The sequence below is a fragment of the Myotis daubentonii genome, chromosome 12 (genome assembly GCF_963259705.1).
Source record: "Myotis daubentonii chromosome 12, mMyoDau2.1, whole genome shotgun sequence".
NCBI lineage: Eukaryota > Metazoa > Chordata > Mammalia > Chiroptera > Vespertilionidae > Myotis > Myotis daubentonii.
Window position 1 is genome coordinate 25,897,320 of NC_081851.1, and position 16,088 is coordinate 25,913,407.

Consider the following 16,088-nt stretch of genomic DNA (forward strand, 5'->3'; position numbering starts at 1 on the left):
AGGGCTGGAGCTCTGGGGACGCCACACATTTCTGGATCATTCTGTGCCGGAAGCCCTCTGTGGACAGGTTAATTCCGCAGATAGATTACCTTTTTATTTAAGTCAGAGTGAACTAAAGCTTCTGTTGCTTAAAACCAAAGGAATCCTAAATAACACACTCTCCCAACAGCAGCAGGCGGCTGGCTGCCCGAAGGAGAAGGGTGGTTTCTGCTCCTTAGGACCAGCTGAACTCTCCCTAGGGCGCTGCTGGTGTCCCCGGCCGCTCTGGAAGCTTCTGGGGTACACTGGCCGAGGACCCCAGTCGCTGTAGCAACGGTGCCTCTAGTGTGTGCTTGATCAGTGTTTCATGATTACATGTGTGAGAGCTGCTAAGGTTGCCGTGTCCACCACTTAATCCCCAGCACATAGAACAGTGTGGGGGCCACAGATCACACCTTTACTGAATGAATGGATGAGTCACCCTGACATGCCTCCGCCCATCCCACCCCCCACCCCCACCCCCCAAATCCACCAAGGAAACAAGCTGCCTGAAAGCTTGCAAGTTTTATTCTCTGGGGCGGGGGGGGGGGGGGGGGGGCGAGGGGGCGGAGGAGTGAGGTGAGAGAAACTGGAGGCTGGCTCCAGATTTAGGAAGGAAGGAGGGGCCAGGAGCCAGGGCTGGAGTTCTTGTGCTTTCTCTCCAGGCTTGAGCCAGAGGCTAACAGGAGACCTAGAATGGAGAGAAGAGACAGCTGTGGGTGTGTGGGGTCTACAGGGAAACGGGGACTCAGAGCCACCTGTTGCTGCTCAGCACACCAGAGCCACATCCTGGAAGCCAGTAGGAGACCATGCGGGTTGAGGGGCCTTGAAGATAAAAGCCACAGGATCTAATGACAGGAAGCGATGGGGACCCACCACACACTAAGGGGCGACCTGTGTATCTGCAGCATCAGGGCCCAAAGCGTCCCTGAGGCTAGAGAAGCTGCCAGGGCCAGTCGTAGGCCCCCTCCAGCCACACCTGTTCTCTCTGGGCAGAGCCTGGGAAGTGCTGGGAAAGGGGCTGGGGGAGCCCTCCCTGCCCAGCAGGATTCCCCAGCCCAGCTCTCAGGCCCCCAGGGTCATGGGGAAGGATGTGGCCTCGGCTCCCATCCCCAAAGATCTGGGCTGGGCTGGGGACTGGAGTTGATTGGGGCTCTGCTGTCTCTGAAATATCTCAGTCCCAGGGCATTTCCTGGTGGTTAAGCTCTTTATCTCATTCATCCTCATTCCAACCTCAGAAATAGGGATTATTACCCCCCGCCCCCCCCCCCCCGCCTTCAAAGATGAGGAACCTGGAGCACAGAGAGGTTATGTTCTTGCCCAGGGTCACACAGCTGAGGAGACATGGAGACCTGATTTGACGCCAGGATTGCCAGGGGTCAAAGCCCCAAGACCTTAGGAGCATTTCCCAAAGCTCTTGGTGAGAGCTTCTCCAACATTTCCAGCTAACGCCCACCTGCCCCACTTCTCCACACTTGCCCATGTTGGAAGTGAGGGGAGTAATGTGTCAAAACAAGGCAGCATGGAGGGACACTCGTGAGCTGCTTATGAAGTTTTTGTGTGAGTGTGTGTGTGTGTGTGTGTGTGTGTGTGTGTGTGTGTTTAGCCCATGTCACGCCTGCTGGGGGAGGCCCTGCTGTCACCTCTGCACTCACCGGCCTGGGGCTTGCATATGCGGATGTCCACACAGACTTCCCGGGCCCCTTTGCCAGCCATGATGTCCTTGGAGATGCGCCGAAGAGATTTCCTCATGGTGCGCTTGCAGAGGCCTCTCAGGAAGCCTTTCACCTTGCTGCACACGCGGGACACAGCCTGGGCGATGGTGTCCTGCAATGGCAGCGTCACGGTGGGACACGGGAGCCAGAGGAGCTCTGCCCCGCTCTGCCACCCTGCAGGCCTCGGTAGCTCTGGGCCCTGGGCAGCGCTGGGTGGGAGGAGCTGGTGCCAGGTGGCCATGGGAGCAGGGACTGGAGACACAGGGCCCAGCTCCCACTCCCAGTCCCCAGGCTCTGGCCAAAGCCTGGCCAGTAGGGGCTCTTGAGAGAAGGCTATTGGCCCTGCAGGGTCACTGCCCCCTGTCCCACTGCCCCCTGGCTTTTGAGTGGAGAATGGTGTCATGGCTACCAGACCCACATTAAAGGCTCTGCCCATGTGGCCTCCTGGGTCAGGGCCTGGCTGGTTCTCCACCTACAGGGGCTGTGTGGGAAGGTCAGGAGGCGATCAGAGCTTGAAGCCTTGGCACCTTGATTTTAAAGTGTCTTGTTCTGCCATCCCCGTGGAGAAAGACACATCTGCTACCCAGGCCTGAGGGTGGGCCCGGCAGTGCCAAGATGCTCAGCGGGTTGGAGGAGTGAGGGGGAGGGAGACCATGGCTCTTGGTTGTGACACATCCACCTGTTAGATTTTATTCAGCCCCCCACCCCCTTCTGCTCCTGTAAGGGCGGAGCCAACTTGCCCGGTGGAACCGATTGTCCATCTCATTCCACAGATGAGAACACAGAGCCTATGGTTGGTGACTCCTCAGCCCACGCAGCCAGTGGCAGATCTGGGATTTACCAGGGCTGACTTGGGCCCTGGAACCCGCCTCCCAAAGCTCTGCCCTGAGAACTGCCCGGAACCATGGCCGCTCCTCCTCCCACGTCCACACTCCCAGAATGTCGTGAGTTCCTGGGTTTCTCTGAGGTCCATCCACAGACGCTGGAGGGGCCCAGGATCCCTGCTGGGAACCCAGGGAGATCGGCCCAGGCCGCCCAATCCCTGAGCAGCAGCCGAGACCCCGCAAGCCTCACCTCGTCAGGCTGCTCTCCCACCATGTCCATCAGCTTCTGGATTATCCACTGGCACAGCTGACAGGTGATTCCCCTCCCCTCCCTTGTGGTCGGCAAGTCACCCTGTCAGGAAAGGAAGGCCCTCGAGGCGTCTCCCACACACTCCCAGGCCAGCAGGTTCATCTATGATCTTTCTGTCCTAAGGGCCTGAACCAGGCTGGCCAGCCCTTGCCCACCCCCCTGAGAGACCCCAGGACAACATCTCTGCCAGCCTGCATGTACCCCTCTCCTGCTCTCCTGTCAGACCCCAGAAAGCCCTCTTGGGGAGGGCCTAGCAGACCAATGTAGCACCAGCACCCCCAAGCCTAGGTATGAGCCAAAGCAGCTCAACCTCCCCTCCCACTCCCTGCTCCTCAGAGACCCCCAGCCCTTGCCCCTGGCATTGTCCCTGGAGGAGAGAGAGGAGTGTCTGAGAAGGTGAGCAGGAACCCGGTACCTGGGGGCCCCCCTGGACCAGGCCCGGGAAGAGCTGCTCTCCATCACCCAGGGGGACCATTGCCAGGTCGGAGCACTCAGGGGTCACACCAGAAAAGGCCAGACCTGGGGAAGAAACAGCAGAGTCACTCCTTCCCACGGGCTGCCTCTCCCACCGGCCAGGTCACTGACAGGCTGGGCTGGACCTGGTTCTGAGGGAAAGGCCTCCGTGATGATGGCAAGAAAGCTGGGGAGGGGCAGGGAGCCGTGGGGATCCACACTGAGGGGCTGTCCTTACCTGGGGAGCCCAGGAGTGCCAAGGGAAGGAGCAGGAGGACCCAGGAGGCCATGGTGGGCAGCTGCCCAGGAAGTTCCCCACGCCCTGTCTTATAGAGGCTGGGAGCCCTGCAGTCTGACCTTGCCGTGTCCTTCTTCTCTGATAGGTCACCTCGCCACGTCACAGGGTTTACCACAAACACCGATTTGGGGAGAAGAGGGGGAGGGAGCGGTACCTCGAGGGGGGGTACCATGCTCCCTATCATCCCCACACACACAGACTAGACCAGGGGTGGGCAACCTTTTTGTGAGTACGTGCCAAAACCAGCAAAATCTCTGACTCAAAATTCTTCTGTGTGCCAACCCTAATTTTTTGAGAACATGTTACGCCTACTTGATATCTCTTAAGGTGTACGTACGTGAAGAACCTTGAAGAGATAATAAAATTCATTCGAGCGACAAAAACGCAGTAGATGATGATGAAAAATACATTTATTTTTTAATGTATACATGTACACTGATAGTCCGACAGAAATCTTTATGACTCCGTTTGATATTATCAGTGGGACTTTTGCTGCTGCATCACTGATGACAGAGATTTTACATCAGGTTTATATTTCGTGACCTTCAGAGATATGCACGAGCTACTACTTTCATCCGTCAGGCTACTCCTATTATGAGACTTAAAATTCATCACTGAGAACAAAGATTCACATGCGTATGTGGATGAAACCAAAACACTGGTCGGATCTAGGAAGGCAGGGAGAGTTAAGGCAGAGGCATAGAAATTGCTCTTCCTCTCTCTCTCGTTAATCCACATCTATGGTCTTTAAGATAAACTTGTTATGTAAAATTCTTTCTTTATCTAAGATGCACCTACACTGCATTTATGTGAAAAATAAAAAAGTCGGTATTAAGAAAAAAATTGTAAATGGAAGATTATAAGAGAGGGTTTCCCGTGCCAGCAAAAGTTACTGGCGTGCCATGTTTGGCACGCGTGCTAGGGGTTGCCCACCCCTGGACTAGAACTTTCTGAGCGGAGTGAGTGGGGAGACTAGACCCCAGCTTCCACCTCCTTTGGGGACTTTCACCTCCGACTGCAGAGATGGGAGAGGCACCTGCCAGGACCCTCCCTGAAGCACGTCCCACCCAGGCCCCTCAGGGCCATCGCTAAGGAGCCCACCCAGCCACTGCCCAGGAGGCCCCGCCAGGCTGAGTCCTCACCGCAGAGCAGCCTCCTTGTCTAGAACACGGCCCTTTCCTGAGCCCTGCAGGGCCTCCACTCAGCTTCTGTGAGCAGACAGGGATGGAGTCCCTTTTGCTGCCACACTGAGCAAAGCTGGGATCCTGCCGGGAAGAATAAGAAGGAATGGGAATCGGGTTGGCAATAGCAGTGTCGGCTACAGGAGGATTGCTTGCTAAAAGGCATTTTAAAGGAAGAGTTGATAGGCCTTTGTAGCTAATTGGATACAGGACATAGAGGAGAGAAGCACAAGTTTGGCAATGTTTGGGGCCTGGGAGGCTGAGGGACTGGTGGCGAAGCAGGAAATGTAGGAAAGGGAGCTTGTTTGGGCAAAGCTGAGTCTGAGGTACTGCATTTGCCTCAACCTCCACATGGACTGTTTGAAGGCAAGGCTGGCCTCACGGTCAGGGTGCCCACCATGCCTAGAACAGCCCTCAGACCAAATGGTCAATTGATGCCAAACTCAATTCACCTCATACAAGGAAACCAGGGCTCAGACAGACCCAAGGACACACAGCTCTGAGAGGATGGTGGGAGGATCTGAACACAGGTCCATGAGACTCCAGGCCCCGAGTTCTCCCCCACTCCACACAGGTCCTGTCCCTAAGCGTCCAGGGCAAAGCTGCTACCCCTCTGGCAGAAGCTCAGACAACATCCCCCTCCTGTCCTCAGGCCTCTTCATGACCGAGGCCTGCTCTGAGAACTTGTGGAGACCTTGGGCTAATGTGTGAAGACCACATTAATTAAGGGGAAAGGGCCCCGGAAGGTGACTCATGTCTCTCTTTGTTGTGGAGTTTGCGGTGAGATCAGATCAAACATTCCAGTAAGTCCTTGCTTGGGGTGTTGAGGGTACAGAACACAGTTCCCCTAGTTAGTCACAAGCCTCTACCCAGGCCTCAGGGGTCTCGTGTGAAGAACCCCCAAGCAGGTCCCACTGTCTTCCTATTGGTGGGATCTGTGGATGGTACATGGCAAGCCAAGCCCCGGCCCAGAGTTCCTGCGTGAAAGTGACTGCTTTCTGTGTCTTCTTCAGGGACTCTGCTTCCTCTGAGGTCATGGAGATGCCCTCTTGTTTTCTTCTAGGAGTTTTATCGTTTTTAGTTTTTACATTTAGGTCTATGATTCATCTCATATGAGCTGGGTTGAGGTTCCTCTGTTTCAGATCAATTTGTGGGGGGAAAATTTTTTTTCCCCATTGAATTGCTTTGGCACTTTGGTCAGAAATCAACTGACCATATACATGTGGGTCTATCTATGAGCTCCTTATTGTAGCAACGACTGCTTCCATAATAATAAAGCAATACAGTTTTTCAAATGGCACAATATTTGAAGAGTTAATCTATAAGGAAGATAAGGATGACCAATAAACACTTGAAAAAGTGCTCAATATCATAAGTCATGAGGGAATTCTATATTAAAAGTACAAGATAATGGCATCAAAATGACGACAATTAAAAAGACAAGATCTCACTTACATGTGGAATCTAAAAAGAAAACAGATACACACAAAAAACCAAATTCATCGAAAGAGAGAACAGATTGGTGGTGGGTGGAGGTGGTCAAAACATACAAACTTCTAGTTATAAATAAGTAAGTCCTGAGGATATAATGGTAATTATGGTTCATGATACTGTATTGTATGCTTGGTAATTGCTAAGAGAGGAAAAGTTCACCACACAAGACAAAAAAGTGTGACCACATACTAGTATGCTGATAAATGCTAACCAGACTTAGTGGTGAACATTTCACAATATATACAAATATCAGATCCTTATGGTGTACACATGAAACTAACATAGTATTATATGTTGACTAGAGGCCCAGTGCACAAAAATTTGTGCACTCGGGGGGTGGGGGTTCCCTCAGCCTGGCCTGTGCCCTCTCGCAGTCTGGGACCCCTTGGGAGATGACCACCTGCTGGCTTAGGCCCGCTCCGGGGGATTGGGCCTAAGCTGGCAATCAGACATCACTCTGGAAGCCCGGGAGCCCTCGGGGGATGTCCACTTGCCAACAGGGAGCAGGCCTAAGCTGCAGTCGGACATCCTTAGCGCTGCTAGGGAGGCAGGAGAGGCTCCTGCCACCACCGCTGTACTGGCAGTAGTCAGCCTGGCTTGTGGCTCAGCAGAGCTCCCGCTGTGGGAGCACACTGACCACCAGGGGGCAGCTCCTGCATTGAGCATCTGCCCCCTGGTGGTCAGTGTGTTTCATAGTGACCAGTCATTCCCATTCTGCTGTTAGGGTCAATTTGCATATTACCCTTTTATTATATAGGATAGAAGCCTGGTGCACAGGTGGGGGCCGGCTGGTTTGCCCTGAAGGTTGTCCGGGATCAGGGTGGGGGTCCCGCTGGGGTGCCTGGCCAGCCTGGGTGAGGGGCTGATGGCTGTTTTCAGGCTGGCCACACCCACTTTAGGGTTGGGGGTCCCCACTGGAGTGCCTGGCCAGTCTGGGTGAAGGGCTGATGGCTGTTGGCAGGCTATTCAAGCCCCCTGCCCCAGTGGGGACCCTCACCCCATGGAGGTTTGGCCAGTCTGAGTGAGGGGCTGATGGCTGTTTTCGGGCTGGCCACACCCCCGTTAGGGTGGGGGGTCCACTGGGGTGCCTGGCCACTCTGGGTGATGGGCTGAGGGCCATTTTCAGGCTGGCCAAGCCCCGTGGTGATGGAAGCTCCCAGCCTCTCCTTTTTTTCGTTTTCCTTTTTTTATTCTGGGGTTTATTTACCTTCTATAATTGAAACTTTGTTGCTTTGAGTGGAGCTCAGAGCCTCCGCGGCAGGTGGGGAAGCTTGGCTTCCTCCATCATTGGGACAACCAAGCCTCCTGCTCGCTCCAGCTTCTTGGCTGCCAGTGTTGTGCCCAGATTTCAAAGTTCCCAAGACCCCCAGGGAGCCAGTCAGTCCGATGCAAAAGCAAAAAGTCATCTATTTCAAACCCGGGTTTGGCTCCCCTGCCACACTCACCGATGCAACGGTAAGCTCCAGTGGCCGGGAGAGAGAGAGAGAGGCCTGATGGGACAGGGGGTTTTAAAGGGGGGTGGAGTGAGGGCAGGAGAGGGGACTGTGGGCCCCGCCGATTGGCCAGGCGCGAGTCGGGTCATCCTGGGCGTGGCCAGCAGGGGCCTGGGCTTCCGGGAGGAAGGCACTCTCCTGAGCACATGGCGGCCGCCCCAAAAATGGAGGACCCAGGGCAAGATGGAGGGCGCAGTCCTAGCCCCCCCCAGGGCGAGCTGAGCCCGGGCTCCAGGGGCCAGTCCGGTTGCTGGGGGTCCAGTAGATCGACCAGTTCCAGCCCAGGCAGGAAGTCCACGTCCTCCGTCTCGTTCCCGGGGGCGTCGGCGATCACCTCCTCCTCCATCTCCTCGGGCGAGGGCACGCGCCCCGCCCTGCCGCCGCTGCTGCTGCCGTGTGGGTCTGGTCCGGGGGCGGCGGGCGGGTGGCAGCTTGCGCCGGGCTCCCGCCGTGGGCTGGGGAGTCTGTGCCCGAGGCCGCCAGCAGCGTGGTCAGGCCCCGAGACGACTCGCCCTTTCACCGGCCGCCATCTTGGTTGGGTTAATTTGCATATAGTCACTCTGATTGGTTGGTGTGCATGGCTTAAGGCGTAGCGAAGGTAGAGTCGATTTGCATGTTTGTATTTTATTAGTGTAGACGTGTGAGAGCTGCTAAGGTTGCTGTGTCCACCACTTAATCCCCAGCACATAGAACAGTGTGGGGGCCACAGACCACACCTTTACTGAATGAATGGATGAGTCACCCTGACATGCCTCCGCCCATCCCACCCACCACCCCCACCCCACAAAACACCAAAGGAAACAAGCTGCCTGAAAGCTTGCAAGTTTTATTCTCTGGGGCAGCGTCGGGGGGCGGGGGCGGGGGGAATCTGGGGGGAGGCAGGAGGAGGGAGGTGAGAGAAACTGGAGGCTGGCTCCAGATTTAGGAAGGAAGGAGGGACCAGGAGCCAGGGCTGGAGTTCTTGTGCTTTCTCTCCAGGCTTGAGCCAGAGGCTAACAGGAGACCTAGAATGGAGAGAAGAGACAGCTGTGGGTGTGTGGGGTCTACAGGGAAACGGGGACTCAGAGCCACCTGTTGCTGCTCAGCACACCAGAGCCATATCCTGGAAGCCAGTAGGAGACCATGCGGGTTGAGGGGCCTTGAAGATAAAAGCCACAGGATCTAATGACAGGAAGCGATGGGGACCCACCACACACTAAGGGGCGACCCGTGTATCTGCAGCATCAGGGCCCAAAGCGTCCCTGAGGCTAGAGAAGCTGCCAGGGCCAGTCGTAGGCCCCCTCCAGCCACACCTGTTCTCTCTGGGCAGAGCCTGGGAAGTGCTGGGAAAGGGGCTGGGGGAGCCCTCCCTGCCCAGCAGGATTCCCCAGCCCAGCTCTCAGGCCCCCAGGGTCATGGGGAAGGATGTGGCCTCGGTTCCCATCCCCAAAGATCTGGGCTGGGCTGGGGACTGGAGTTGATTGGGGCTCTGCTGTCTCTGAAATATCTCAGTCCCAGGGCATTTCCTGGTGGTTAAGCTCTTTATCTCATTCATCCTCATTCCAACCTCAGAAATAGGGATTATTACCCCCCGACCCCCGCCTTCAAAGATGAGGAACCTGGAGCACAGAGAGGTTATGTTCTTGCCCAGGGTCACACAGCTGAGGAGACATGGAGACCTGATTTGACGCCAGGATTGCCAGGGGTCAAAGCCCCAAGACCTTAGGAGCATTTCCCAAAGCTCTTGGTGAGAGCTTCTCCAACATTTCCAGCTAACGCCCACCTGCCCCACTTCTCCACACTTGCCCATGTTGGAAGTGAGGGGAGTAATGTGTCAAAACAAGGCAGCATGGAGGGACACTCGTGAGCTGCTTATGAAGTTTCTGTGTGAGTGTGTGTGTGAGTGTGTGTGTGTGTGTGTGTGTGTGTGTGTGTGTGTGTGTGTGTGTGTGTGTTTAGCCCATATCACGCCCGCTGGGGGAGGCCCTGCTGTCACCTCTGCACTCACCAGCCTGGGACTTGCATATGCGGATGTCCACACAGACTTCCCGGGCCCCTTTGCCAGCCATGATGTCCTTGGAGATGCGCTGAAGAGATTTCCTCATGGTGCGCTTGCAGAGGCCTCTCAGGAAGCCTTTCACCTTGCTGCACACGCGGGACGCAGCCTGGGTGATGGTGTCCTGCAATGGCAGCGTCACGGTGGGACATGGGAGCCAGAGGAGCCCTACCCAGCTCTGCCACCCTGCAGGCCCCGGCAGCTCTGGGCCCTGGGCAGCGCTGGGTGGGAGGAGCTGGTGCCAGGTGGCCATGGGAGCAGGGACTGGAGACACAGGGCCGGGCTCCCACTCCCAGCCCCCAGGCTCTGGCCAAAGCCTGGCCAGTAGGGGCTCTTGAGAGAAGGCTATTGGCCCTGCAGGGTCGCTGCCCCCTGTCCCACTGCCCCTGGCTTTTGAGTGGAGAATGGTGTCATGGCTACCAGACCCACATTAAAGGCTCTGCCCATGTGGCCTCCTGGGTCAGGGCCTGGCTGGTTCTCCACCTACAGGGGCTGTGTGGGAAGGTCAGGAGGCGATCAGAGCTTGAAGCCTTGGCACCTTGATTTTAAAGTGTCTTGTTCTGCCATCCCCGTGGAGAAAGACACATCTGCTACCCAGGCCTGAGGGTGGGCCCGGCAGTGCCAAGATGCTCAGCGGGTTGGAGGAGTGAGGGGGAGGGAGACCATGGCTCTTGGTTGTGACACATCCACCTGTTAGATTTTATTCAGCCCCCCACCACCTTCTGCTCCTGTAAGCGCATAGCCAACTTGCCCGGTGGAACCGATTGTCCATCTCATTCCACGGATGAGAACACAGAGCCTATGGTTGGTGACTCCTCAGCCCACGCAGCCAGTGGCAGATCTGGGATTTACCAGGGCTGACTTGGGCCCTGGAACCCGCCTCCCAAAGCTCTGCCCTGAGAACTGCCCGGAACCATGGCCGCTCCTCCTCCCACGTCCACACTCCCAGAGTGTCGTGAGTTCCCAGGTTTCTCTGAGGTCCATCCCAGGCCGCCCAATCCCTGAGCAGCAGCCGAGACCCCGCAAGCCTCACCTCGTCAGGCTGCTCTCCCACCATGTCCAACAGCTGCTGGATTATCCCCTTGCACAGCCGACAGGTGACGCCCTTCCCCTCCCTTGTGGTCGGCAGGTCACCCTGTCAGGAAAGGAAGACCCTCGAGGCGTCTCCCACACACTCCCAGGCCAGCAGGTTCATCTATGATCTTTCTGTCCTAAGGGCCTGAACCAGGCTGGCCAGCCCTTGCCCACCCCCCTGAGAGACCCCAGGACAACATCTCTGCCAGCCTGCATGTACCCTTCTCCTGCTCTCCTGTCAGACCCCAGAAAGCCCTCTTGGGGAGGCCCTAGCAGACCAATGTAGCACCAGCACCCCCAAGCCTAGGTATGAGCCAAAGCAGCTCAACCTCCCCTCCCACTCCCTGCTCCTCAGAGACCCCCAGCCCTTGCCCCTGGCATTGTCCCTGGAGGAGAGAGAGGAGTGTCTGAGGAGGTGAGCAGGATCCCGGTACCTGGGGGCCCCCCTGGACCAGGCCCGGGAAGAGCTGCTCTCCGTCACCCAGGGGGACGATCGCCAGGTCGGAGCACTCAGGGGTCACACCAGAAAAGGCCAGACCTGGGGAAGAAACAGCAGAGTCACTCCTTCCCACGGGCTGCCTCTCCCACCGGCCAGGTCGCTGACAGGCTGGGCTGGACCTGGTTCTGAGGGAAAGGCCTCCGTGATGATGGCAAGAAAGCTGGGGAGGGGCGGGGAGCCGTGGGGATCCACACTGAGGGGCTGTCCTTACCTGGGGAGCCCAGGAAAGCCAAGGCAAGGAGCAGAAGGACCCAGGACGCCATGGTGGGCAGCTGCCCAGGAAGTTCCCCACGCCCTGTCTTATAGAGGCTGGGAGCCCTGCAGTCTGACCTTGCCGTGTCCTTCCTCTCTGATAGGTCACCTCGCCACGTCACAGGGTTTACCACAAACACCGATTTGGGGAGAAGAGGGGGAGGGAGCGGTACCTCGAGGGGGGGTTCCATGCTCCCTATCATCCCCACACACACAGACTAGAACTTTCTGAGCTGAGTGAGTGGGGAGACTAGACCCCAGCTTCCACCTCCTTTGGGGACTTTCACCTCCGACTGCAGAGATGGGAGAGGCACCTGCCAGGACCCTCCCTGAAGCACGTCCCACCCAGGCCCCTCAGGGCCATCGCTAAGGAGCCCACCCAGCCACCGCCCAGGAGGCCCCGCCAGGCTGAGTCCTCGCAGCAGCGCAGCCTCCTTGTCTAGAACACGGCCCTTTCCTGAGCCCTGCAGGAACTCCACTCAGCTTCTGTGAGCAGACAGGGATGGAGTCCCTTTTGCTGCCACACTGAGCAAAGCTGGGATCCTGCCGGGAAGAATAAGAAGGAATGGGAATCGGGTTGGCAATAGCAGTGTCGGCTACAGGAGGATTGCTTGCTAAAAGGCATTTTAAAGGAAGAGTTGATAGGCCTTTGTAGCTAATTGGATACAGGACATAGAGGAGAGAAGCACAAGTTTGGCAATGTTTGGGGCCTGGGAGGCTGAGGGACTGGTGGCGAAGCAGGAAATGTAGGAAAGGGAGCTTGTTTGGGCAAAGCTGAGTCTGAGGTACTGCATTTGCCTCCACCTCCACATGGACTGTTTGAGGGCAAGGCTGGCCCCACGGTCAGGGTGCCCACCATGCCTAGAACAGCCCTCAGACCAAATGGTCAATTGATGCCAAACTCAATTCACCTCATACAAGGAAACCAGGGCTCAGACAGACCCAAGGACACACAGCTCTGAGAGGATGGTGGGAGGATCTGAACACAGGTCCATGAGACTCCAGGCCCCGAGTTCTCCCCCACTCCACACGGGTCCTGTCTCTAAGTGTCCAGGGCAAAGCTGCTACCCCTCTGGCAGAAGCTCAGACAACATCCCCCTCCTGTCCTCAGGCCTCTTCATGACCGAGGCCTGCTCTGAGCACTGGTGGAAACCTTGGGCTAATGTGTGAAGACCACATTAATTAAGGGGAAAGGGCCCCGGAAGGTGACTCATGTCTCTCTTTGTTGTGGAGTTTGCGGTGAGATCAGATCAAACATTCCAGTAAGTCCTTGCTTGGGGTGTTGAGGGTACAGAACACAGTTCCCCTAGTTAGTCACAAGCCTCTACCCAGGCCTCAGGGGTCTCGTGTGAAGAACCCCCAAGCAGGTCCCACTGTCTTCCTATTGGTGGGATCTGTGGATGGTACATGGCAAGCCAAGCCCCGGCCCAGAGTTCCTGCGTGAAAGTGACTGCTTTCTGTGTCTTCTTCAGGGACTCTGCTTCCTCTGAGGTCATGGAGATGCCCTCTTGTTTTCTTCTAGGAGTTTTATCGTTTTTAATTTTTACATTTAGGTCTATGATTCCTCTCAAATGAGCTGGGCTGAGGTTCCATTGTTTCAGATCAATTTGTGGGAAAAAAAATTTTTTCCTCATTGAATTACTTTGGCACTTTGGTCAGAAATCAACTGACCATATACATGTGGGTCTATCTATGAGCTCCTTATTGTAGCAACGACTGCTTCCATAATAATAAAGCAATACAGTTTTTCAAATGGCACAATATTTGAACAGTTAATTTATAAGGAAGACAAGGATGACCAATAAACACTTGAAAAAGTGCTCAATATCATAAGTCATGAGGGAATTCTATATCAAAAGTACAAGATAATGGCATCAAAATGACAACAATTAAAAAGACAAGATCTCACTTACATGTGGAATCTAAAAAGGAAACAGATACACACAAAAAACCAAACTCATCGAAAGAGAGAACAGACTGGTGGTGGGTGGAGGTGGTCAAAACATACAAACTTCTAGTTATAAATAAGTAAGTCCTGAGGATATAATGGTAACTATGGTTCATGATACTGTATTGTATGTTTGGCAATTGCTAAGAGAGGAAAAGTTCACCTCACAGGAAAAAAAAAGTGTGACCACGTACTGGTATGCTGATAAGTGCTAACCAGACTTAGTGGTGAACATTTCACAATATATACAAATACCAGATCCTTACCTTGTACACCTGAAACTAACATAGTATTATATGTTGATTATATCTCAATTTTTAACAATAAAGATTAATATCTATTGAGAAGATAGTGAGATGTTACAAATCACACTAATCACTTGCACAGAAAGGGCTGGTGTGGGGAAGACCACACCCAGTGTGGGTGAGGGTGTGGGGCAACGGTGCTTCACACATTGTTGGTGAGAGTACAAAACGGCCCGATCACTGAAACTTAAGTTGACACTTTTTCATGGAGGTAAGCATACCTCTGCCCTCTGACCCAGCCATTCCACCTCTACACCTTGACTCACGCTAGATGAAACAGATGTACATGCAAAGACTATATGAGGGTGTTCACAGACAGACGGCCCTGCGATTACACTCCTAGAAATATACCAGAAGAATTACACACAGGCCTTCCGATTGATATTTGTACATCAGTGTTCACTGCAGCATTGTTCACAAGAGCCAAAGGCGTAAACAACCCATCGTCAGGTGTCCGTCGACAGGTGACTGGATTAACAAAATGTGGTGCCAATCCACAATGCAATGCTATCAATCCATAAAAAGGGACCGAGTTCTGAGGCATGTACATGATGAACCTGAAAACATCATGCTAAGTGAAATGAATATTGTATGATACCACTCACATCAGTTGTCTAGAATAGACAAGTTCATAGGAACAGAAAGCAGAGTAGAGGTTACCAGGGACTGCGGGGAGGAGAAATGAATGAGTTTCTGTTTGAGATGATGACAATTTTTCTGGAAAGAGATATTGGTAATGGTGGCACAACATTTTACATGTAATGAATGCCACCGAATTGTACATTTCAAGTGCTCAAGATGGCAAATTTTATTATATATATTGTACTTCAATAAAAAAGTCAAAGGAAGAGAATATTGCTAAAATGTTTCGTTAGAACCAAAAATGATAAATAACCCAAATGCCCATCAACAGGTAAATGAATAAACAAATTAAGGTATACAATAAATACTCCTTGGCAATAAGATGGAATGATTGCTGATACATGTAACAAAATAATGAATCTCAAACACGGAGCAAAAGGAAGTCAGACACAAAAGACTAGGTCAGTGATGGCGAACCTATGACATGTGTGTCAGAGGTGACACGCGAACTCATTTTTTTGGTTGATTTTTCTTTGTTAAATGGCATTTAAATATATAAAATAAATATCAAAAATATAAATCTTTGTTTTACTATGGTTGCAAATATCAAAAAATTTCTATATGTGACACTGCACCAGAGTTAAGTTAGGGTTTTTCAAAATGCTGACACACCGAGCTCAAAAGGTTCCCCATCACTGGGCTAGGTTCTATATGATTTCACTTATATGAAGTTCTAGAACAGGCAAAACGCATCTATGTTGGGGGGGTAAGCAGAAAAAAATGGTAAGATATGAGAGGAGACTGTGGGAAGGGCACCAAGGGGCCTTCTGAGGTGATGAAATGTTCTATATCTTGATTGGGGTGTGAATTGCATGGGTAAATGCATCTAAAAACTCATCGCATTGTCCTAGCCAGTTTGGCTCAGTGGATAGAGCACTGGCCTGCAGACTGAAGGGTTCCAGGTTAGATTCCAGTCAAGGCCACATGCCTGGGTTGCAGGCTCAACCCCCAGTAGGGGACATGCAGGAGGCAGCCAATCAATGATTCTCTCTCATCATTGATGTTTCTATCTCTCTCTCCTCCCTTCCTCTCTGAAATCAATAAAAATATATGGGGGCGGGGGAGGGGCTCATCACACTACACACCTAAGAACCATGTATTTCACTACACGTATGCCTATGCTCAGTTGGTTGAGCATAGTCCCATGCACTGAAAGGCTGCCGGTTTCAATTCCTGGTCGGGGCACATGCCCAGGTTGCAGGTTTGCTTCCCAGCTAGGGTACATGCTGGAGGCCGCTAATTGATGTTTCTGTCTCACATCAATATTTTTCTCTCCCCTCTCCCTTCCTCTCTTTCTTTTATTTTTTTAAATATATTTTTATTGATTTTAGAGAGGAAAGGAGAGGGAGAGAGAAACAATGATGAGAAAGAATAATTGATTGGCTGCCTCCTGCATGCCCTACACGGGGGATTGAGCCTGCAATTTGGGCATGTGCCCTGACCAGAAATTGAACCATGACCTCCTAGTTTGTAGGTCGACGCTTACCACTGAGCCACGCCAGCTGGGCTCCCTTCCTCTCTTTCTAAAATCAATAAAAACATATTTT

General features: G+C 53.5%; 2 protein-coding genes across 2 annotated transcripts; both read right to left on the reverse strand.

Annotated features, from left to right (window-relative positions):
• Positions 1-564: 564 nt before the first annotated feature.
• On the reverse strand, positions 565-3,703 carry GNLY (granulysin). The gene is made up of 5 exons (XM_059660721.1): positions 3,559-3,703; positions 3,283-3,386; positions 2,808-2,909; positions 1,674-1,845; positions 565-709 (listed from the first exon to the last, which is right to left on the reverse strand). Exons 1-5 carry the CDS (start codon positions 3,608-3,610, stop codon positions 627-629), a joined length of 513 nt encoding a protein of 170 aa, XP_059516704.1. The 5' UTR covers positions 3,611-3,703; the 3' UTR covers positions 565-626.
• A 4,936-nt stretch (positions 3,704-8,639) lies between these two features.
• On the reverse strand, positions 8,640-11,704 carry LOC132213790 (antimicrobial peptide NK-lysin-like). The gene is made up of 5 exons (XM_059660720.1): positions 11,606-11,704; positions 11,330-11,433; positions 10,855-10,956; positions 9,774-9,945; positions 8,640-8,790 (listed from the first exon to the last, which is right to left on the reverse strand). The coding sequence occupies exons 1-5, from the start codon at positions 11,655-11,657 to the stop codon at positions 8,708-8,710; spliced, it is 513 nt and encodes a 170-aa protein (XP_059516703.1). The 5' UTR covers positions 11,658-11,704; the 3' UTR covers positions 8,640-8,707.
• Between the last annotated feature and the right edge of the window lie 4,384 nt (positions 11,705-16,088).